Consider the following 23,450-nt stretch of genomic DNA (forward strand, 5'->3'; position numbering starts at 1 on the left):
TTTGTCCACACAGGGGCCATCAAGCAAAACACTGCCTAACCTAGAAAATGTACAAATAAATGCAGTACAAAAAAAGAAAAGCGTTTGAATTTTCTTGTCTTTAACCATGCTTGTGTTTTCTTTGATAATAACCTGCGGTGATCATCAGTCGAGTTTTAAATAAAAACGGTTATTTTCAAACCGATTTCAATTGTGACAGCTAGAGGGCGCTATCTCCAGGCTTCGTGAAGGTCGTTGAATCGGGAAATAGAAGTCAGGGGAAAAGATTTCCCGTAAACTTTATTTTCTAACAAAATAGAAGGCGTAGATGAGGATGTTTTCTTAAACAAAGTGTTAGTCTCAGAAACCCCTTTCATTTGAGGGATTATTCGTACAATTCGGTTAAGGGAATAAAAAGATAGATACAAAAAAGCTATGTTGACCATTATTTAGACGGCCAGCATTTGTTTACCTACTCGATCCTACTGACTGCGCCAGTCAGTTTCCGTCGCGATATGGAGAAGACGCACACGAAAGTTGCATGTCTTGTGCTTCTGCAGACGAACTCGCTGGCGCCGGAGAAATTACATAATTGTGAGTTCGAGTATTATCAGTAGCAGTGCAGCTCGGTAACGAATCGGTTTAAGCTTCCATTCTCTAGTGTCGTGATTAATGGTTAACGCTGCTGGCCGGTCAATGCGAAGTGTTTACGAAGACTGCGGATAAGTGATGACTGATAAAGATTCCTAAACAAATGCGAACCACAAGCGAAAGTGCAGCAAAGGAAAATAGTGCGTAGAAACCGTGCGTCCGAGATTCGTTTGGCAGCAATGTACGGTCAGATATTCCTTCCATCTAGGTTGGTTTTTACATTTCCACCAGTAAATAAACCATAAATTCAATCTCATTACTGTAAAAAAAATCCCACTTAAACCGGTCGAGAGACAGAAGACTAGAAAATCGATAACATAATTATGTGCATAGAAGCAATGTTTTGGTCGTTGGATTGTTTTGCTTTTGTGGAACCCTACAAATGTTGTTATATAAGGGCGAGCGGGGTTCAACGAGCTCCAGAATTGCATTTAATGCATTTTGAATTGGATGTTAAATATTCAAGTTTAATCTAAATTTCATCGTTCTGTTATTTGATAATGATAGTATTGCGACTTGAAATCGAATATATCATTTTATGATTAGAATTATACTTAACAGGATTTGGGCTAAATTTTTAGACTATAAAATAAAAATAAAATTCAACTACTTATGTCACATGAACACACGGTTAAACGCAAGGAGTTGGGGGCCGAATTGATAGAGCCCGCATTGACAGAGGGTCCAAGAATTTATTTCAATTATTACAAACCACATCCGATTATGTTGGATGGACAAAAACAACCAACGATTTCTTTTCTTTAGTTAAATATTTCAGAATGATGGATTTTCCTGTGTACTCGAATAAGTCTTTTAAAATCGAACTTCGGTCTTCCACCGTCCGAATGTATGAACAGTGCACGTGCACCTCGCGTTGCGATTCCGCAATCGATATGCCCTCCAACAGAAAGCTCACACTAGGGCCGAGCACAAATCCACGGTTAGGAAAGAAACCTCCCCTTACTTCTTACCTTCATCTTTGCTAAACACCCCTGTACAGAAGTACCGTGCAAATGCGATCGCGATCGCTGCCGGTCCCACAACCATATTGGAGATTACCATAATATTCCAACGCGCCAAACACGAGACGACCCGGTACGCATGCACTATGGGCACATCCGTGCGAACAACAGATGAAGTATGTTCGTTCAGTATAAAATTTATAATGGAACGAGCCTCCTATGAACTGAAACAAAAACACTTAAAAACATATTTTCATTCAAAATGAAATCTTATTTATTTGAAACAGCCAAACCCATTTTTTTTTTTGGAAAAGCCTAAACTGGTTCGTGGGGATGTCGAAAATTCCATCCAAAAAAGTTTTGAGACATAGATTGTTTAAATTTAAGATTAAGTTTAAATATGTATAAATTTCGATATGGTTCTAATATGAAACCAAACAAAAATATGTTTTGCTACAAAAAATACTTGCTAAATTGTTCTATAGAAAATTTGAAAAGCAATTTACAGTGGTTGGTCAACCTACATAGCAACCAATGTGCACTGTCCAGAGCTTCGTCATTGAGGTTCGTTCGCCACCCCGCGCCACTTCGAACGATAAAGTCAGTTCCACGCAGTAGTTCGAATCGCGCGCGCGCACGGGCAACAGTTCGGAGTGTGGTGTCGTGAACCAGCAAGCACACTGGCTTAATCCGCTCGTCCTCCCCGGTAGGTGCTGCTTGTGATTCAACCTTGCCGAACCCTTAGAAAAAGGCAACCAAACTGACTCTCGAAGGGCTTTCAGTGTACCATGGTTCACTAGACACAAAGCCGTCCAAAATTTCGTCCGCAAAGGTTGGGCAGTTGCGGTTTGCGCAAGCACGGTTCAACCATCTGGGGCTGGAGGGGATCAACGTGAGTTCGGCGTTCACGATCGACGTGAAAGTGTGCCACCAGCGTTGTACAAAAATACTCACGCATTGCATAACGACCCGTTGTAGTGCATTTGTGGACACAACAGAGAACGGCGAGATTTGTTTTTTTTTTGTCCCGGTCACCAACAAACCTCACTTCCAGGCTGGTTTAAATGGTAGAGGCAATGTTCGACTGAATGGAAAAGCAAATATCACCCGAGTAAAAAAGCAATCCACCACAATGACGTCAGAAATGGCGTATGCGAATGTTAACGCAAAGTCATCACAATTGGCAAAAAGCGTTAACTTCAACGTTTCGCATGCTCATGTGCCGGGAAACATGGCACACCCGTTTCCCCTGGCAACATATAGAAGTCGGTGCGCGCTGGAGTAGTTGTACTCAGCTAGATGTTGGAGGAAAGTGCAAGTCAAGGTGAAAGATTGATCGTGTCTCATCCGGCTGAGCTGTCCAACTCCGGCGTGTCTCCCTTACAAGCTCTAAGCATTACCCTTCGCCGTCCCAGCTGTAGACTGTCTGACCTCTATCGGACCTGGAACACGCATCTGCCGTGCCGCAGCCCACGCTTCCTCGCGCGCTATCAGTCGTACGACGTGAGCCCTCCTCGTCATACGCTACTCGTCGAGCATCACTGATAAGCGCACAGCTATTGCAGCCCGATTACAGTTCATAGCGGTTCGAGTGATGATGACCGCATTTGGAAAACTTTGGAATGCCTTCCATACCGGCTGTCCCAAACCACGACCAGCATTATATAATTACCTATTGGAACCGGTTTACGTTTTTCGTGGTGCGAGTGCGAACGTATTCCATCGGCCGATTTCGACTACGCGAATGAAATTGCCATCGGCGTCGAATGTCGTCGTCGCGCGAGCAAAATTTGGTCGTCCGGTTCAAGTTCAAGGGTGCAGCGGTTGATTGACTTTCGGCGGTTGGCCCATTACACCCTATTCACAATACGCACCAGAACACTCGACAACAGTCCCCATGACAACGTTAAAAGTCCAGTGTTCAGACAGGCGCCAGAATGTTGCTTACGGTTTATGCTTAGGGAAGGGATATTTTGTTTTGCCTTTGTCGATTATTGTCCAAGCCGGTCGGACCACAAACCCAAAACCTTTTCCCCGAGGGAGGGTGGATACATGTTTCGACCTCGTTAACACCACTGGAATGTGTTTGAGGACACACTTGGCGAAAGTTGCTAAGTTGGTGCTAATAGAAAGCATTTGAAGCTGTTATCGAAGAATTTAATGATTTTATTTCCACTTCACAACTACTTGTCTTGGGTAGGTGGCATCGTCTTGTAAACCATTTGAAATGTTTCTGTTGCTGCCCGGCTTCGGACGCACTTGTATAGTTCGATCGAATTCATGGGAATCATCAGACGTTGGCCATCTCCCGTGTTGCTAGACAGGGCCAGGACCGCGCATGCTTATGGTCCCGCGCGATAAGACAAGAGTATCAGGCCACCAACCGAATCGTGGCTTCATCTTTCCGTATCTGCTTTGCACTCCCTCAGTGCGCAGCTCGAGTAGAATCCAAACAGTGCCTGTTTTTCTCATTCAAATTTTCATGTCATGCAGCATAAGCGTGCCAGACGACGGTACAAACATTTGCGTTTGCACTTGACGTAGCAGTAAAACAACATATTTTTTGCAATTGGGGGTGGTTGTTTTTGCATTTTTCGCAACCAAGAGATACAATGGTGTTTGTTTTACAGAATGACTGAAAGACTGCAGTCGAAATACCTTATTATAAGACTTCAACTTTGCTGCTATAATTATTATTCAACGCGTCAAATGCAGTTCGAATTTTGGGTTTTCCCAAAAGTTTCACGTGCAATAAATCATGAAAATCATTAAAAGTCGGATGTCGACCTTGCTCTAGATGGAGACAAGAAGGCCCCATTCATAACAAACATTAAAATGAACAACATACTTGTGAATGAGAGTGAAGGTTTGCAACGAAGGTTTCAATCGACGATCGAGATAAGAATGATTTTGCATCATACTTTTGTTGTGCATTATACACAGTGCATTTTTGTTATACTTCAAAAAAAAAAATATATATATATACACATGTATTATGTGAGTATATTTTTGCTGCTTTTCGAAGCATGGAACATTCTCAAATTGAAAAATTGAACAAACTCTTATCGATGGCATAGTAAACCTATTAAATTTTCCTTAGAATGTTTATTCAAATTAATAGCAACAAATCCTTCCATTGTAAATAAGAGCGATGTTTAATACGAAGTTGCGCTCGTAGACTAAAATTTCGGCACCAACTAAGCATTTAAAACATCCTAACATCCTATCTTTTTTTTAAATACTATGTGAGTCCTGTGAGTTTTATATTTTGGAAAATGCTTGCGGTAAAACCAGGATTTTATAGTGTTTTCAACTTTGTTTTAGTGGTATATAAGCTTTTGTTATAAACGAAAATATATCATTCTATTTAATAACTTTGTATGGTGTATTCGATCAGTGTAGTTTCTGAACATATAAACAAAAATGGTGTACCCTCCATTTGAAAGTCTGATCAATGTTTACGGTGGCACATTTTTGCAGTTGTATTGCCCAACCTGGTTGCTGCGATGAAACAAACGCAATAGGTAGCTAAAATAATTTGTTTAACCATCGTTATTTCTTCTTTTTGCAGCGCCAACGCGAATTGAGATGCAGTGACGAGAAAACATCGAAGTTATTCTGCTACTTTACTTCCCGCGTCGAAAAGAAACGTAACATTCCGTACTGCCATAGTTAGGAGCAGTGGCCATTCCCAGTCAGTGTTGGACAGGAAGTAGATTTGCCAAACTAAACGAAAAAGGTTTCAAAGCACGAACACACATCATCAGCATGGACCGGTTAGGAATTTCACCGCTAGGATCCACCCCCGCTGCTGGTCAATTCCGTAATCCGTTCGGGTGGAGGCCATGGATGGAGCAGCATGGGGCCGCCGCGGCCGCTCCCGGTGCCAAGGGACTGAAGGGTATCGTAGCTGGTGGCATCACAGGTGGTATCGAGATCTGCATCACCTTCCCGACGGAGTACGTCAAGACGCAGCTGCAGTTGGACGAGAAGGGTGCGACCAAGCAGTACAACGGCATCATGGATTGCGTGAAGAAGACGGTCAAAACAAACGGCGTCCTCGGATTGTACCGTGGTCTCAGTGTGCTGCTCTACGGTTCCATCCCAAAGTCGGCCGTGAGGTATGGTGTCAATAGTTAACACGTTAAGCGCTACGTCGGCCCCGTGGGGCCGACAGTGTTCTTCCCCGTAAGCCGGCGTCGGTCTGCTCGGGCCGACAGAGCCCGTTGGGTAGGCCGGCGTTTCTACGAATCGCTGGCAGAACGGGAAGTAGTACAATTTGCGCGTAGCGCTTAACGTGTTAAGGTAGTGGTGTGTGTTTACAGCAAATGACTGTTTACCTCTCTCTATTTGTAGATTCGGGGCATTCGAGAGCCTCAAGGGTCGACTGATGGAGCCTAACGGGCAGCTGAGCACATCCGGCAAGCTGCTGGCGGGCCTGGGTGCCGGTGTGGCCGAAGCAATCCTGGCCGTCACGCCGATGGAGACGGTCAAGGTGAAGTTCATCAACGACCAGCGCAGTGCGACGCCCAAGTTCAAGGGATTTTTCCACGGTGTCGGCATGATCGTGCGCCAGGAGGGCCTGTCCGGGGTGTACAAGGGGCTAACGGCGACTATCATGAAGCAGGGCTCAAACCAAGCGATCCGCTTCTACGTCATGGAATCGCTCAAGGACGTGTACAAGGGAGGCGACCAGTCGAAGCCGGTACCAAAGATGGTGGTCGGTGCATTCGGTGCCGTCGCCGGGGCCGCGTCCGTGTTCGGTAATACACCGATCGACGTAGTGAAGACGCGCATGCAGGGTTTGGAAGCGGCCAAGTACAAGAACACCATGGACTGCGCGATGCAGATCTGGCGCAACGAGGGCCCGGCCGCCTTCTACAAGGGCACCGTGCCGCGTCTCAGTCGCGTCTGTCTGGATGTTGCGATCACGTTCATGATCTACGACTCGTTTATGGATCTGTTCAACAAGTTCTGGCGCTAGTCGCCCGCCATTGAGTGTGACTCATGCGGGAACATTTCCGAGCTACCACGTTTTGTGCCCATCATCATCATAATATCGACAACATCGCGTCCTACACAAACAGCATGATGACAAACGCGTTGTCGGACCAACAGATAAGCAGAAACAACAGCGAGCCCGAGTAGGCGTCGTTACTCGGGGAAAGGTACGCAATACGGCGAACGACATTCCGGAGTACATTCAGGGATTTTTTGGACGACGGGTAAAAGGCAAAACGAATAGGCGATGGCGGTCATCAATCTTCCTCTAATGGTCTCGATATCATCAACACCCGTTTTCCGCCTGTTCCCGATAGGGGGCCTCCCAATGACACACGAACTAGAGTTACAAAACAATAGCGTCGCACAGAATTTACCATGTAGGTTTCAATGTGTAGGCACAACTTAAATGCAACGACTGTCGCTTACAATAATATAAGTACTAGTGTCCACCCGTTGTTAGGGAAAACGGGGAGGAAAAATCTATACCATCCGTGATCGAGGACCACTTTCGCCAGGCCATAAGATGTAAAACATAGTGATTCCTTTAAGGAACTGAAAAGCCCACGATCAAACAAACTAACTAACTAACTACAAAAAACATGAGAGATGGCATGCATATCTGTTAAACAGGCTTTCTGCGTAATAATTTAAAAAAATCTCCCCTTTAGCAGAAGGAGTTTGTGGTTGCTATACGAGGTTACGCCTGAACTGCTTCGATTAAGTTAAGACACGCTTAAACATGCACACGAAACGAAACTTCATTTGACGTACGATCAAAGCGAAAAACAAGGTACTCTAACGTTAGTTCTTAAGGGCCCAAAGGGATGGTTAGAAACGCTCACGCATTCCGTACATTTTACAAGTTACTTTCGCGCTACTCAAACCCTCATTCTCAATTCAATATAAAATATTAGATGGTCGTGTGAGAATGATTATTACTGTTGCTTTTTATTAGAAATTTTATCTTATACATTCTTCTTTTCTTAAATTAGCTTCGGTGTTATTCTATTCATTATTTGCAATACCCCTCTCTATTGCTATTGTTAGCTCTTGATCGCGAAATGCCGACGAAACAATGAAATTCCTAATCCGTATTTATCTATCTATATACACGTTTATATACATCGTTGTAGTGTGTAAACCCCTTTCTGATGTCCTGCGGGTAGGGGGTAAAGAAACTGGGAGTGTTTAAGGACTATAGTACTGTTGTCTGTAATAAAGTGAGTGTCATTTGACATAAACGGTACAGCAATATCGGTGTTTTCTCTTTGCTTGCTTCGAAAATTTCTTTTTCTTTCAACACTGTTCAATCAAATTCGGCGTTGCGTTACGATTTGCTCCATACTTTTATTGATTACATCGTCGATCTCACCATCGGTTGATTTTATATAACTCTTTGCATTACTACAACATTATCACTCGCTTATTCCTTTAATAGCCATACCCATCCATCCATTATCTGCTGCGCGCTATCTCTCACGTCTATTATCATCCCCACCCCACCATCATCATAGTATTCAACTACCCCGGATTGCCTCTGTCTATAACTTCGGTATTTCGGTTCTTGTCGACTTTTCTTACCGGCGCACGGTAAACTTTCTACCGTTTGTTCTTCTCACGCGCGCAGTTGAGGCCTCCAAGCTTTATTCGTATTTCCTAGTCAGTCGGCAGTTTATGAGACGAGAACACAACGTTGAACTGCACGAAACTCTCCGCTGGCCGTGCCGACGAAAACAAATCCCGTATGTCCTTTGGAGTTTGCAAAACGGTTTTGAGGGTTCGCTAGAACACCACCGGCAACCGGTCAGTCCGTTTGTTTTTGTTCTTTTTTTGCATTCTTAAGTCGCCTACTTTTGTTACCACCTTATTTATTCAACAAACCAAACATGTACACACACCCACACACACACACAGATACACAGGCACGCAACAATCATACAAATAGGATGTGCACAGTTGATTTCTCGCAATCGCTAGAATTTATTGCATTAAACTATTCTAATAGTAGTTCTTTTCTGACGTCAGTTATTTACAGTCACGACAAGTAGGTCGATAATTTAAGATCGAACGTGCAGAATAATGATCAGAAATCCGAAGGATGAAAGGATACGGGTAGCACTAGGATAGCTAAATTCCTAAATTGCCGTTTGATTGCGTATTGGACACGCACAATCGATTCTAAAGATTGACGCTAAACGATCAAACTAAATAAAAGTGCACAGAAAAAATTATTTCCCAACTATTTTTTCGAAATCAAGACAGTGCGCCCTGGGCTTTCCGGGCCGGTATGGATGGACATGAAAAATGGGTCGATAATTGTCTAATATAATCATACATATCCCTAATTGCAACCTATGAGATGAAAGCTGCAGAAAGCAGCAAGATAGAGAGAGAGAGTATGGTTTAGAAGGAACACACTATGCAGGGAAAACAAACTAAATCTTTGGAATATACACCCCTTTACAATAATTCTTCATCTAAAGACACGACGCCTTCTCCTAATCGATTAAGGGTAGATAGTGCTATCCTACTCGTCTGTCCTTAAAACGCTTTACAAATCGCTAATGTCTTTACGACGGGGGCGAAATGGAGAATTTTATCCTTACCACTTGTACTACTTGCATGTGCCGCGGTTGTGGAGCGCATATTAAATTGAACGCATGCTTCTTGGGTTCCCACACCCCCGTCTATCGACTCTTTAGCAGATTCGATAGCGTACGGATGTGCTTCGTAAGCTCGGAGTCCATTTTGTACGCCTCGCTGTTGATCAGCTCGCGCAGCTTCGGCAGACTCGGCATATGATCAATGTCCTTAATGTTAAGCAGTTTCTGGAAGACCTCCGTCCAGACGTGCTTTTTCAAATACCTGTACAAAAGGAAAACGAGAAATTAATTCTCCGTAGGTACATGTAAATCAATCGGCACGAATGCAGCAAGGTCACGAACACCATACTCGATAGAGATATAGTAGCAAAATTACCTGGGCAGCTTCTGCTTGATGTCCCATTCGTATTTTTTCACAATCTGCATGTACTCGCCGAACAGCATCACGTGGATCGTCCCGGCCACGCAGAACAGATCCGTCTGGAAGGACCACGGACGACCCTCTTGCATCTCGATACAGGTGAAGCCATCCGTTTGAATAACCTAAGCGCAACAGATAGAGATCAGTAAGTTTTCTAAACTATAAAAATGCTGTATAGTTCCCACGACAAACGGTACCTTCTTAAATTGTCGCTTTGGTTCAAAGAAATTCATGTCGATGGCACAGCCGAAATCAATCAGTCGAATCGTTGGTGCTTCCAGATCGCGAGATGGACTAATATAAAACAAATGAGATAGAGAATCGATAGAAAATTATCAAATCACCACGATGTTGTTAATGGTTTTACGTTTAACAATCGGTTGTTCCTATGACAATTTCTTCAATCAGACGAAAATCATCCAGAGACAAATCAACTGCACTTTCCTCAATATCAGCTCCTATCGACCACGAGTGCCGAACACTCTACTTCAGAAGTTCGAATCCTACATCCCGATTTATTTAGAATTTAAAAAAACTAGGTAAAACGGCCCGGTTACACGGGCCAGTTACAGGACCCGTTTACAGGGCCCGGTAAGTGGGCCCGTTTACAGGTCCCGGATACAGGGCCCGTTGACAGGTCCCGTTTACAGGTCCCGTTTACAGGGCCAGGTTACAGTGCCCGTTTACAGGGCCCGGTAACACGGCCAATTTACAGGGCCCGGTTGCACTGCCCAGTTACAGGACTTAGTTTACAGAGCCCGGTAAGTCGGCCCGTTGACAGGTCCCTTTTACATGGCCCGGTAATACAGCCCGTTTTTAGGGCCCGGTAAGTAGGACCGTTGACAGGTCCCGGTTGCAGGGCCCGTACCCTTAAATCTCGAAAACGTTTCATTTCCTTCGTATTGGAAACTTTCAATGAAATAGTGTAGCACGTTCACGTTTTGTTTTGTTTTATTTCGACGAAGTAACCATCGACTACCAAAAACTCGTTCAGTGCAAGAAAAATTTCCCCTACCATCCTGCATCCATAGTATCCTTAGCAAAAGTATAGCGCCTGGGGAAACCTGGGGAAAGTGCGTGGGAAAACCGGAACGTCGAAATTGTCGAAATTGTGCATCTCGCTTACGTGCTCGCTTCGCTCGTTCACTTTTGCTATTGCTATCTAAGCTCAAGGTCGAAATTGTCGAAATTGTTTGCATCTCGCTTACGTGTTCACTTCGCTCAATCGTACTGTCTAATGGAACCACTCAGTTAGCGGAGTTTGTATAGCGATACTCACATCTTCATTAACAGGAAATTATCCGGCTTGATGTCCGCATGGATGATGTTGCAGGCGTGCAGATACTCTACGATTGACAGAATTTGACAGCTGAAGTGCATCACCAGAGATTCGTGCATTACCTGGAGGAAATTAAGGACAGGGAAATTAACATCATCGACTTGCTTGCTAGATAGGTTGCTAGGAAAGTTTGTGTAGTTATTGCTTCACACCAAATGGTAGCGGAGCTTGCTTAGATTTGTTTGCTTAGACTACCTTGGTTGTCGCCGTGCGGATTTTGTTGTTAATGTCCAGCAGAGATCCGTATTGTGAAAACTCCGACACGAGCACGCTCGCATTTGGGGCAATGACGGCGTCACAGATATCCATGAACCCCGGGAGCTGAAAAAAGGGTACGTGAGCCTTAAATAAAGGAAGGACCTGCTGCTAGAATATGCTGCATCTCTTACCATGACATCGTTAGTCAAGCGTTTTTTCACCTCCGTGCAAATGTACAGCTCCCAGGTGTTGGCCGGCTTCTGATACTTGATCGCCACGACGGCCCCCGTCTGGGTGTTAACCGCCCGGAACACAGAACCGTATGAACCGCGGCCCACCTCTTTCTCCACGCTGTAGGCTGTCCCGCCTAGATTCGTCGTCTGGCCCTTGACCAGCTTCGGCAGGTTGGCGTGCGTGATGCAGTACGGGTGCTCCTCGTCGGACGGCTCGCGGCCCCGCGCCGGAAAGTCTACCTTGGTCAGGAACGCCCGGCACAGCTCGCTGTTGAAAGGATCGATGAAAGGCCGCGCCAGGTGCGTCTCGATCGTGGCCAGCGCCTTCTCGAGCCGGCGTCGCTGGGCCTCTTCATCGTGCTCGCCCGCCTGGAAGAAGCTACTCTCCACGACGGTCGAGTTCATCGAGTCCTCGTTCTGGCCCAGGTTCGATAGGTTCGATTCATGCTTCCTAAGGTACCGAAACGAACCGACCGGAGTGGACGTTTTCGAGAAGCCTCCCATGGACGAAGTCTGCGTTCGACGGATTGGCGTCGAGCAGGCACTACCCCTTCCACTTCCTCCACCACCAGCACCACCCCCACCACTTCCACCACCTCCAGCCCCACTGCCACTGCCACCACCTCCACCTCCGCCGCCGCCGCCACCACCGCTTCCGTACTGGAAAGGACCGTTACTGTTGTCGCCGGCGAAGGAAATGTTGCTGAATGACGTGTTGAACTCCGAATTCGACTGATACGACGAGTCGTCCTCGTCTGGACGGACGATTCGCTTCGTAGGTTCTCCTCCCACTCCCCTGCTAGCACCACTACCACGGCGGCCGTTCTTAACAACCCGCCCTGACATGCCATCTTCAATGCTGGATTCTTCCTCCTCTTCCACACCGTAGAACTCTTCCTCTTCTTCCTCGTCATCCTCATCGTCCTCGTCGTTATCGTGCACCTCCTCGTCCTCTTCATCTTCCTCTTCCTCCTCATAGTAATCATCATCCTGCACGCCATCGTCTTCCTCGTTGTCCTCGTCATCGTCGTCCTCATCCTCGTCGTCCGCATAGGCGGCATCCACTCCGTCCTCATCGCCGTCCTCGTCGGCATCGTCTTCCACCTGATACTCCTCCTCCAGCTCGTACCGTTCGGGGCGCCTCGCTTTCGCCACCGTTTTCTTCGAATTCGAGCGCTTGGATATTTTACTCTTCTTCGCCGATGACGAAGAACCCGCCGAACCACCACACCCTACCGGCACCGATTGCACCGAAAAAGACGAATCTTCGTCCTTCTCCCCATCGACCGAACGCGAAAGCAGATGCACAAGTGACACATCGTCATCGTCCTCCGCATCCGCGGCGTGGCTCTTCTTCTTCGTGTGCTTCGATCGACAAGCACCTTTCCCACCCGCAGACACTGCCTTGCCTTTCCTTGCTCCCATACCAGCTTCTTCCTTCGACATGTGCTTGACGTGCTTTTTACCCGCCACAATACTTTCGCCTCCGATCGAATACTGTTGCTGCTGGTGGTCCGTGTTCTGGTAGGGACTTCGGACGGACCCTTCACTTCCGGTAGTGGCCAACGGCGAACCGACGCCCGACGCTTTCTCCTTCTTGAATTTGATCGTAATCGTCTTGCTCTTGCTGGTCCCATTCTCCGTCGGGGTAGAAAAGCGTATCGTCGACGCTTCGATCTGCTCCTCGATATCATCACAGTCGTTGGAATTGTATTTACCATTATTGTTGTTATTATTGTTGTGGTGGTGACGATGCTGCTGCTGCTGCTGCTGTTGAGCGTGCCCTTGGCTGGGGGGATATGCCGAGTTTGACCCGCCATTAACATCGTGCAATTGGTTACCTTCACTTGCACCGGCAGCAGATGGTTGTTGATGTCCGAAGAACGTCTGCTGTGGCACAGCTGTTGACAAGCATTGCTGCTGCTGCTGCTGCTGCTGCTGCTGCTGCTGGTTTGGATGATGATGATGATGGGCTTGTTGTTGAAGGGTTTCATCCACTCTCGTCTGGTGCACCACCACTACTTGTTGCTTCTGTACGTGCCCATGTGGGACGTGGTGTTGCGTATGATACTCCTGTTGCACTTTCGTCTGCTCAGGCGCATGATTGTACTGCTGGTGCTGCTGGTGCTGCTGTTGCTGCGGATGGAATTGCGTATGCGAAACGTGCTGCTGTTTCTGCTGAACATTGCCATGATGAGACTGCTGCAAAGAAACTTCCAAGCTTCCGTCTTGCTGGTACCGCTGATTTTGCTGCTGCTGATGAACATGAACATGATGCTGGTGATTGTTGACCACGGTTGCGTATACATGCGGAGCGGTATTGTTGTTGCTCACGATCGGTGACTGCGAGGTTATCGCATAGTTTTGATGGTTCGATCCTCCCGCCAGCATCGGCTGTACATGCTGACCGTGTGCCGGGCTGTGGGAAACATTAGTTTCGTAGGGGGGCACATTCGCCGCCACCGTTTGGTACGAGTTTCGGTGCGGATGGGGCTGCGGAGCTGATGAGCCAGCACCAGGAGGTCTCTGATGCTGTTGTTGCTGCTGCTGCTGCTGATGATGATGCTGCCTAGCATAGTTTTGGTTACTACTATTGCTATATCCATCGTATTGCCGTTGGGCTGGCTGTTGATGGTATGGCATTGGAGGCGAATGCATAGGCGAGTGGCACAGAGGCGATGCGTATTGCTGTTGATGCGAGTGTGGATATGGTTGCACGGCATTCGCAGTCGTCGGTGTCGGGGAACTCAACTGTGATGCTGGAACCGGAGAGTGGTGCTGCTGCTGCGGCTGCTGATGTTGATGATGATTATGATGCTGCTGCTGATGGTGCATATGCTGATGCTGCGGTTGGTGGTGCTGCTGCTGTACTGGTGAATGATGTTGACCATGATTTTGTATTACCGTTTGATGATACAAACCTGCAGACTGTTGATAAGTCTGGGTCTGCATTAATTGGTTCGTCTGCACGGGAGGCTGGGGCATTGTTTGGGAAACTATCTGACCGCTACCAGGGGAACCGTTATATCCATTGTAGCCATGGTAAGGGCCGTGCGGCTGCTGCTGTTGCTGATGGTAGAAATTACTAGTATGCTGAATCGAACCCTGGCGCATCGGCTGCTGCTGCTGCTGCTGCTGCTGCTGCTGCTGATGCTGCTGATGCTGCTGCTGCTGCTGCTGCTGCTGATGCTGCTGATGCTGCTGTTGATGTTGCTGCTGGTAGTTTGGTAGTTCTGGCTGCCCGGAATGTCCATGCTGATTGTGCGTCTGCTGGTGACCGGACGAGCTCGGATATTGCTGTTGATAAATTCGTGGCTGCTGTTGCTGCTGCTGCTGAGGATATTTCATTTGCACTTGTCTTTGCGCAACTTTTTCCTTTGCCTCCGATAGTTGTGTTTCCTGCTCTTGGCGTCTACGAGCGTGCCATCGCTGTGCTCGAATTTCCTCCAGCGAAAACTCCATGGTCGGTCGATCGGCATGCAGGTCCGGATATACCAGCCGCTTCGGGTAGCAGCAGCGTCGCTTCGGATCGTACGGTTCCTCCAGACATAGCGGGACGTCCCAGGTTTCGTGGTTGGATTTTGCCTCACGGACAAAGTTCGCTGGCAGTCGGATGCCTCCATCGCTGGGGTGCGATGTTTCCTCCGTTGCAGCCTGCGGTGGCGGATCACATGCTTCTACTATCGTTGGCTGGCCTGTCGTTTCACCAAGCGTATACTCGCCCAGACTGTCGTCGTACACGTAGCTTAACGAGGCTGTAATAACGTAGGCAGAATTATTGAGATTACATTCAATTAAGCTATCGTCCAGACTGTCATTCGCATCGACCGGTGGTTCGCCACATGGTTCTTCCAATCGAGTGCTGTCCTCGGTTTGCTGATATGGTACGTGCTGTTGCGAGGAATCGTAAGTTTCTTGGGCGGACGGCTCGACATCATGCGGGAGTTGATTATGATTGGAGCCAACAACTGGCGGTGCGACAGAGGGCAGAGAGGTCTGTACGGTAGTCTCAATTGGCTGTTGATATCCGTTGTGCTGCCCATTACTCGGGTAGAAGATACCATTGTGTTGCTTTGCGTAGTACGGTTGTTGGCCCTGGACCGACATACTTGAAGTGTTAGTGGACGTGTGGGCCACCTGTTGTTGATGTACTGGCTGCTGCGCGATAGCATGCTGCGTGGTTCGCTGCTGGTGATAGTAAGCGTGGTTTACATAGGACGATGCACCAGCACCACTCGTGCTGGGTGCTGCTTGAGGAACCTCCGAAGTAAGGGTACCATTCGCTGGGTGGATTGCCGGAGCCTGGGTGTGAACCTGAGAATTCGCTTGTTCCGTGTATTGATATTCGACTACGCCGGAGGTCTCATGTTTCAACTTTTTCTGCGGTGGGCTGTGCGACACGATCTGCTGCCTTTGCTCCACCTGCAGCGTACTGGCAGATCGTTTTTTCGGCATCGAATCACTGTACAAGCTCCGATCGGCTAGCGATTGGCGAAAGTTTCGCTGGGCTTCCAGCAGTTCTTCCATCGGACGTGCCTTCATCTGCATTCCCAGATTGTATATGGATTCTGCTTGCTTGAACCCGTTAATCGCATCGTAATAGTGCGCCCATGCGATGTAGAAACAGGCGCACTGTGTGCCGATGTTCTTCTTGTACAGCATCTGGTAGTAGCTGCCCGCCGTCTGTTGCATGTCGATCTAAAAGCAAAAGAGAGTAGTTAAGGGGACATGTCTTGTCCAATTACGCTGTTCCTAGCTACTTACGTATTTCAACCATAGTTTTACCATCCGTACGTCCTGCTTGAAGCTCTCGTTGTCTTGATAAAGCGTCAAACATTTCTCCAGAATCGAGCGCAGATTGTCCACGCGATCGTACGCCCGGTTCTGTTCGTACCAGTTGATGTAGTTGAACCAAAGGTCCAGCGGATCATTTGCATTGTACGCTCGGATGGCGTTCTCCCAGGACAGCTTATCTTCTTCGAAGCGAAGATTTGGCATTGCACCACCAACCCCACCGCCACCACCGCCGTGACCGTGCTGGTGTGGGCGATGTGTGTTCATTGCTTCCTCTTCCGTCCAACTGACAAAATAACCGGTACGACAGCGACCTGTTCGAATCGTAAACACCGTCCACTTTCTGTCCAACACTGTTGCCTATCCCCGGGATGGCAGGGGCAAATGTCTCTAAAGCATTCCAAAGCAAGCTTCCGCGACGATTTGCGGACGGAATGTCGGAAAAATCAAAACAAAAACATTGCTCCCGTGCACACATGCAAACATGCACCCATCGTCAGCGGTCCATCAGAAGATGGGTGCATGAAAGCTCTTCATTCAGAGCCTGCTTGTCGAATGATAAGTGCAATTCTTGCAGCAGGTTGCTGTTTGCATGAACTGTACAGAATTTCACTGAATTTCGCCGGAACGGAGGAGCGCGGAGGTGGGTGGTCGGCACCCCCGCGTCACTGCACTGGTGGAAAAACACTACGCCTCAGGTGCTATTTTCATGATGGTGTTGGTCACGGGGCACACGGTCGCAGTGAAATTGGGGCGCAAACCATATGGGTCCGAGTGGGACAGTCCGATTGCAGTTGCGGCTGTTTAGGTCTTTGTTGCGCTGCTCCAACCTTTTCGTCGTCGGTGTCTGCTGCCGTTGGTGTTCGACACGGGGGGTTGTGGGAGCAGCGGCGGTAGAGATGCAGGAGTGTAATTTTCAATGAAGATTTCAACTCCTCGGGCTACCACTTCGCAACGCCGATCGGAATGTGGCCCGCAGCGGGATACGATCACTTTCGACCCGCACCACTCGAACGAAAAGAATTGCGGTAGAACAGTTGTCTACGTCCCCCGTACAAACAGTACAGCTACTCGACGAATTCAATCGAAATGCACGCAACTCTTTCTATGTTCGTTTCGGTTCTAGATGCTGCCCTAGAGTTCCCACCTACATTTACTAGGTTCGCTCCGATCTTTGCAGTCGACCGGTGCACCCAGCAAAGAGTGAAAATCATATATTTGTTTACATTTCCCTTTCGGTTAACTAACACAAAAAAGATAATTTCATAACAACACAGAACACAACCTCCGCGCATGGTTTTTGGATAGTTTTGGTTATTATATTAACATTGTTCCTGCCTTTAATTGAACAGCTCCCGAGCGTCCGGGTACATCAACATATACACATCGCTAACTCAACAAATCAACTGTCAAAATGGATGACGCGGACGTGTGATGATCCATGAGTCTTGTTCAAAAGAACTGACTAAATAAGTCCAACGTTACACTTATCCATTTTTTCATTTTAACATCATACTGGTTTAAAAATGTAGATCAACAAAATCCCCTTAAAATTAAAGACTGTACAACAATACATACACAACTCGACAAGTAATTGTTGTTATAACTATTTTATTTCCACGAACTAAGTGCTTCCCGTTCCCACACGAAAACCATTGCACCTACAGGTGCTGCAGCATGTAGGAACTCTAGTCACAGTTTAACAGTTGTTTTTGGTAATTCCTGATAATCCTTGGAGCAGCAGACACTCGAAACAGTGAAAACGAACGTGTTCTACCCAAGTGATTGTAAGTGAAAAGTCGAATAAAACCTCGAAGCAGGAGACTTTTAGTCCCCAAGAGTATTCCAGGTGAGTAGTGTTAAATCAAACTCAACCCACAAGTTTACGATAAACTTTGGATACATAAGCTAAATGAATGAGCACAAGGTGGACCTTTCCAGCCTTCATGCCATTATGCAATGGCACACATTTCATGTTGCAATGTTTCCCCTACAAAATCGATCATTTTGCTTATGAATACGGCAATCTATTGGCGCAAAAGGATATTCTTTGGATGAAGATAGTGAAAATCATACAAAAAGATGTGTTGTGATATAAGGCCTGGCATTCTGTGCCTGTTCATTGCGATGCATGGATTGCATAATGTTTTGGACAAACGCCAACGTACGTTCAACAAGGTGTAAAATTAGCATCCTTCACCCACACCACGGATATCGGTGACTAACAAGAGGTTCGTTAAAATCATTACTATCGCTGCTTGACCAACATTGGGAGCCCCGATGAACGGCACGTGATGCAGTTATGCTGTCCTGCTCCATTATGTTCACCGTTTCTCGTTTGTTACAGCCACAGTGACCTCAACGAGATTGTCCTTCTAGCCAACTCGCTTTCGACTGTCTGGTGAACAAGACTTTTGCTAACCATACCAGTCCGAACTGGTTAATGGTCCAAACATCTGTCGCCAAGGATTAGCAGCACTTATCTACATGGCTGGCCTTGAAAGTTACTAGATTGTCGTTACTGCTAAAGTTGTGACCCTGTGGCACAGCAATCCTACCCTTTGCGCATTGCAAAGGTTCAGAAAAAGCGTTGGAATTTGTACATTGGCATGATTGAAATTAATTACGATTAATTCTTTCCCATACTCCAAAGACCGCAAGCGTTTGTTTGCATATTCGTCGATATCTCTATGCTTTATGGCTTTAATCTGTAGCTTTATCCCACACCAGCCGGGAACGTGGTCACGATCTACCATATGCGATATCCACCCCATGTTTCGTTTACGTTCCTCCCGCAAAATACACACTGATGTAATCAGTACCAACGGATGGTTGCGTGCGGTTTTGCGGCAAGTCACGATTAGCAGCCACTGGACACTGTACAAAATAAGTAAAAAGAAACATGTTAAAGGAGATAAACAACGACACACACTCATGCTTCGACTTCGTCGTGACACCGGCGCCGACCGGAAAATCTCGTCTGGTCATATAAAATCAAAAAAGGAAAGTTTCGTATTTATTATCGTCCCCTTTCGGATTCCGAGCCAACCGCGCGGGATGCGGGAGTAAGTGGTATCGTCTTGGACATAAAAAAAAATTGTCATGGTACGATAGCCATTTTTGCTTACTTTTATTGAGCGTGTGCCCCGTAAGTCATAGTATATGGAAAAATAATACGCTCCCACATTTCCAAAGAACTTTGATCAATGATTTTGCTTCCTATTTCTTACTGCCTTATCACTTTGGCTGGCATAGTTATCATTTTCATTAACTGAAAAAATAGAACTCTCTATTTTGCCCATCTCATTGGTTGGTACACAACCCGTAAAAGTATTGTTTGTCACCCTCATGACCAGTTTTGGGGGGATTAGGCAACTTATCAACTGCCACAGAGGCACGAGGCATTTCAATGGGGAGACGCACACTTGTACCCCCCTCTTTTTATGCCTTTCGCTCGCGCCTATTCAAATCACGACCCAACTCCAAAACCAAGCGCGAGTTGGACCAACACCACCAACAACGTGGTCCGCGCGGAAAAGGGTTTTCGATACCCCCTAGGTGTCGACGAGGCACGAACCCGACGAGACAGTCCGCAGCGAGCTTCCATCCGAGTCTGACTGGCAACAGATCTGCGTTAAAAACTCCAGACGCAACACCAGACCCACAGCAACAGCGCGAGAAAACCGTTGATGAACGTCGCCGCAAAGAAGTAGGTTGTAGAAACGAAAGTTTACCTCTTCGCATCCCCTGTTGGGGCCACTTTGCACCCCGAAAGACGCCCGCCGAAGAAGGTTGTTCAGTGTTCAGTGCGCCAAGAAAAGTAACATCCATCACGGAACCAACAGGGCTTTCCCCAGTCCTCGAGAAGCAAACGTTTCAAAAGCGACATGTAAGTAGCAGTTGAAGACGAAGAATGATAATACATTTTTCGACTGTTCGGCGGTTTTGATCACAACAGGCAGCAAAGGGCGTTACAACGGTTGATTGTACCTACGCCCGCCCTGTTAACAGGATGTTTGGACAAATATTTGCCAATCGATAGAAATTGGTACGAAAAGCAGAGCCCACCAATTAGTCCACTCACATTGGACGATTCCGATAGGCAAGTTTTTAATAAGAAAGTTCGCCAGGACGAGCTAAGATGTTTTGCATTGAGGTAGCTGTTGGCCACCCCTATCTAGGCCGACCTTTTGGCTGACTTCTGCGATATGCAGTACCTCCCATATTCAGACACGTGTTGTGCAAGAATTGCAGCAACAAACCGTGCCAGACATTGATTGTGGCTTTCATCCTTTTTTGTTTCTTTTGTCATGCTGTAATCATTACAAAAAGTTGCAATGGAACAACACAAATATTTTGCTTTACACTACCCTGGGTATCAGTGTACGTTTGAAATGTTGTTAAATGTTGTCACCCAAATAAACGACGTCGGTAGCGTACAGACAGACGTGTCACATATTTTGGGCCTGTCCAGATGACCTGACTGGCCAGGGTCAGGCATTACCAAAATATGCTTGGTGTATGATTACATCTTTTTGTGTGAATTGTGAACACCAAACGTCTTGAAATTGTGACACAATATTCTGCACAGCATTTCGATGGCTTCAATAAGGAGCCGCCTGTATTGTATATTGTATATAAAATAGTGAACAGTTGTTGTTCTATTTTATAATATTTTTTTAAATCCAAACATTGCCTTGTTTGTTCTTAATTCTCTGCCCTTCACTGTTAAACTGTTGGTTATTTAATTCATGCAAAAGTTTTCAGTACATTTTCTTGCCTGGTTTTTCGTTCCCACTATCTTGAAGACTTTTTTCCTCTATCATTTAACTTCCGCTCCTTGCAGCCGTCCTTGAGGAAAGACATAAGTGTTTACTTGCGTTTAAACCACACGTCGTTCGATTCCTCCGAACTAGCACCTTCAATGGTGGGGAAGGGGAAAAACAAGGAGGAAGTGTGTGCATGACTCAACGGACGGGTTGCAGAATTGATGAGTTAGCTATTTTACGATTCCTCGTGATTGCTGTTGCTGCTGCTCGTGAATAAAATTTAACTTATCTCCACGAACCGCCAGCGCGTGTTTGTGTGGCATGACGAAGCGATATCGGTTTGATTAATTCCATATTTGACCCACACTTGCTGGCAACGCACTGGCTATTTGTAGAAATTAACATGGTTGTGATAGTATGTTTGGAAAATAATGCTAAATTTTTGGTCGTTCTCTAGGTGTTGCATACAAATTCCAATTGGCATAGGTTATCAGCTTTCCCGCTGGAATATCTAATATTATGAAATTTTTTTAATTCAAGTTCAAACGTAAACACTCAAGGAAACAAACGTACGGGAAAGGAAAGGCAAAAATAGAAATGATCGAAGGTGATAGGCTCACGAAAAGCCTCATTTGTAAGAAACATTAGCTTGTCGTCCGCCTTAAAGAAAGTCTATTGAGACATAGGCGTGTACCGTGGTTGGCAACCAGGTTGTTTAAATAAAAAACAAACGTGTACTGTTTAATCAAAATGGAGATGTTGTTATCGCCTGGGACGGAACTCTCCCGACAATCCTTAGGCACGTTGGAAAAGAAACCAAAAATTAGCTGAATGTAGAAGTACTGGTTCAATTGGCACAGCTGTTTATTTGAAGCCGCGTAAGAGATCGAAAAAATACTCCGTTGTGGGAAGGAGGAAGATCCGGTATCTTCTTATCCGATCACGGGAATGATTGTTACCGATACAGAACTAACACGCGATTGTTTCAAACGTGTCACGAAACATGATTGAAATGTTTGATGAAGAATTAGTTCGAAACATGAACCGTCCGTGTCGGTCAAGCGGGGCCTCCCTTTGACTATTCCATTTTATTAATAATCTTCGATCGCGTTAGAGGCGCGTCATAATTTATTCTAGTGTCCATTCGTGTGGCCTCCGGCAATTAATCGGCTACAAGACCTTTTTGTTTGACTTGATCGCATTTTTTAAAGGTCCGTCTTCGGTTGCGTGCAGCACGGGATTTGTGTCTTTGATACTGGTTCCCCCAGGATCATGACCTCAGACGGTTTGCACCAGACGGTAGGGTGTGATAGAGGGTGGCTATCACTACCTGACTCCGACACTTACCCGTCGGTCATTTGCGCGCTACTGTCCAAGCTGCAGCATGTCCTTATCCCGCCTCGCAAGGAAGTTTTGTTTTTGTGATCCGATGGCGCAACCGCATCCGCAATGGTACCTGCCGGAGAGATTAAACGGAATCATATACTCGAATACCGAATACCGAATACCGAATAACTTCAGCAACACAAATCATCAGACACAATCGGTAGCTGTAGAGATTGTCTAGGTGTATAAAACGGTCGCGTCAGGCTGTGCCGTTGGTCAAAGTGTACCGAGCCCGCTTGTGGATCAGTGTCCGTAGCAGAATCTTGTAGGCGATTGGTAGTCCTTTTGAGGAACCAGAGATCTATCTTCCACGTGGCACTTTGCAGGCTCTGTCGCTCTCTGCCCGTTGGCAAAACGTTTTCGCGTAGCCCCGGTAGTGTCTTAAATCGTCGGCTTTCGGTGGCCTCGGTTTAGTGTTGGCGTGCGCTAAGTTCTCCACATAAAAACCTTAGCCCCGTTCGCTAAGAAACGCTTGGAGGTGGATTTCGCATTTGGGTTCGTGTGACTCCAATTTGTACTTGCACTGCTACTGTTGCCCGATACCTGGCCGCGTCTAGACGTGCAGGACCCCTGGGCTAACGTGAACGGTTGATTTGAAAGTTTCACTTCAACCCCTGAACGACGAAGAATTACCCCAACCTACCCACGCGTGTGTTAGTGTGCATATGTAGTGAAACGTTACCTCATCGCCAGTTTCGTACGATCGTGGATCGTAGCGATCGAAGACCTCCCAAGGAGCTGACAAGTGGATATGGACTTGAGTGAATTCTAGTTCGATCAATCATACCTTACGCCGATTTCCGGTTTCAATTTTTGTTAATCCAGTGTCAGTGTACGCAAAAGCAAGCGGGTGTTTAACCAGCATCACTGATTTATTGTTCCACGTCTAGCAGCGTAATTTGAGATTACGACAGGACTCAAGGCGCGAGAAAGTGAACTCGCGCAACTGAACCGTGGAGGGACCGCCGTTAAAAGAAGGCTATTGCCGTAGGTTTCCTTCGCCACCAACCGGTTACGCGTGATTGATCTTTGGGTCGCACATTCGACGGCAAGGATTGTCTTGAAATATCTCGTTATTTCTCGATTTTCTTCTGTAGCTTCAGTGGTTGAA

At 46.6% G+C, this 23,450-nt stretch overlaps 2 protein-coding genes across 2 annotated transcripts; one reads left to right on the forward strand and one right to left on the reverse strand.

The window, feature by feature from the left end:
- The first annotated feature begins 5,360 nt into the window (after positions 1 to 5,360).
- Positions 5,361 to 6,716, forward strand: LOC131287376 (putative tricarboxylate transport protein, mitochondrial). Its single transcript, XM_058316419.1, has 2 exons — positions 5,361 to 5,713; positions 5,949 to 6,716. The coding sequence occupies exons 1-2, from the start codon at positions 5,361 to 5,363 to the stop codon at positions 6,574 to 6,576; spliced, it is 981 nt and encodes a 326-aa protein (XP_058172402.1). The 3' UTR covers positions 6,577 to 6,716.
- Positions 6,717 to 8,872: 2,156 nt separating this feature from the next.
- LOC131284854 (uncharacterized) lies at positions 8,873 to 17,224 on the reverse strand. Its single transcript, XM_058313712.1, has 9 exons — positions 16,155 to 17,224; positions 13,432 to 16,088; positions 11,948 to 13,179; positions 11,349 to 11,887; positions 11,152 to 11,280; positions 10,900 to 11,021; positions 9,818 to 9,914; positions 9,576 to 9,742; positions 8,873 to 9,461 (listed from the first exon to the last, which is right to left on the reverse strand). Exons 1-9 carry the CDS (start codon positions 16,449 to 16,451, stop codon positions 9,284 to 9,286), a joined length of 5,418 nt encoding a protein of 1,805 aa, XP_058169695.1. The 5' UTR covers positions 16,452 to 17,224; the 3' UTR covers positions 8,873 to 9,283.
- Positions 17,225 to 23,450: the final 6,226 nt, after the last annotated feature.

The sequence above is a fragment of the Anopheles ziemanni genome, chromosome 3 (assembly GCF_943734765.1).
Source record: "Anopheles ziemanni chromosome 3, idAnoZiCoDA_A2_x.2, whole genome shotgun sequence".
NCBI lineage: Eukaryota > Metazoa > Arthropoda > Insecta > Diptera > Culicidae > Anopheles > Anopheles ziemanni.

Excerpts from the sequence above, each read along its gene's own strand:
- LOC131287376 (XM_058316419.1), top strand. The coding sequence starts at position 5,361 with ATGGACCGGTTAGGAATTTCACCGCTAGGATCCACCCCCGCTGCTGGT. Across the intron at positions 5,714-5,948 it reads ATCCCAAAGTCGGCCGTGAG|ATTCGGGGCATTCGAGAGCC; the intron begins GTATGGTGTCAA and ends CTCTATTTGTAG.
- LOC131284854 (XM_058313712.1), bottom strand. The coding sequence starts at position 16,451 with ATGAACACACATCGCCCACACCAGCACGGTCACGGCGGTGGTGGCGGT. Across the intron at positions 16,089-16,154 it reads TAAAACTATGGTTGAAATAC|ATCGACATGCAACAGACGGC; the intron begins GTAAGTAGCTAG and ends TTTTGCTTTTAG. Across the intron at positions 11,281-11,348 it reads GCTTGACTAACGATGTCATG|CTCCCGGGGTTCATGGATAT; the intron begins GTAAGAGATGCA and ends CCCTTTTTTCAG.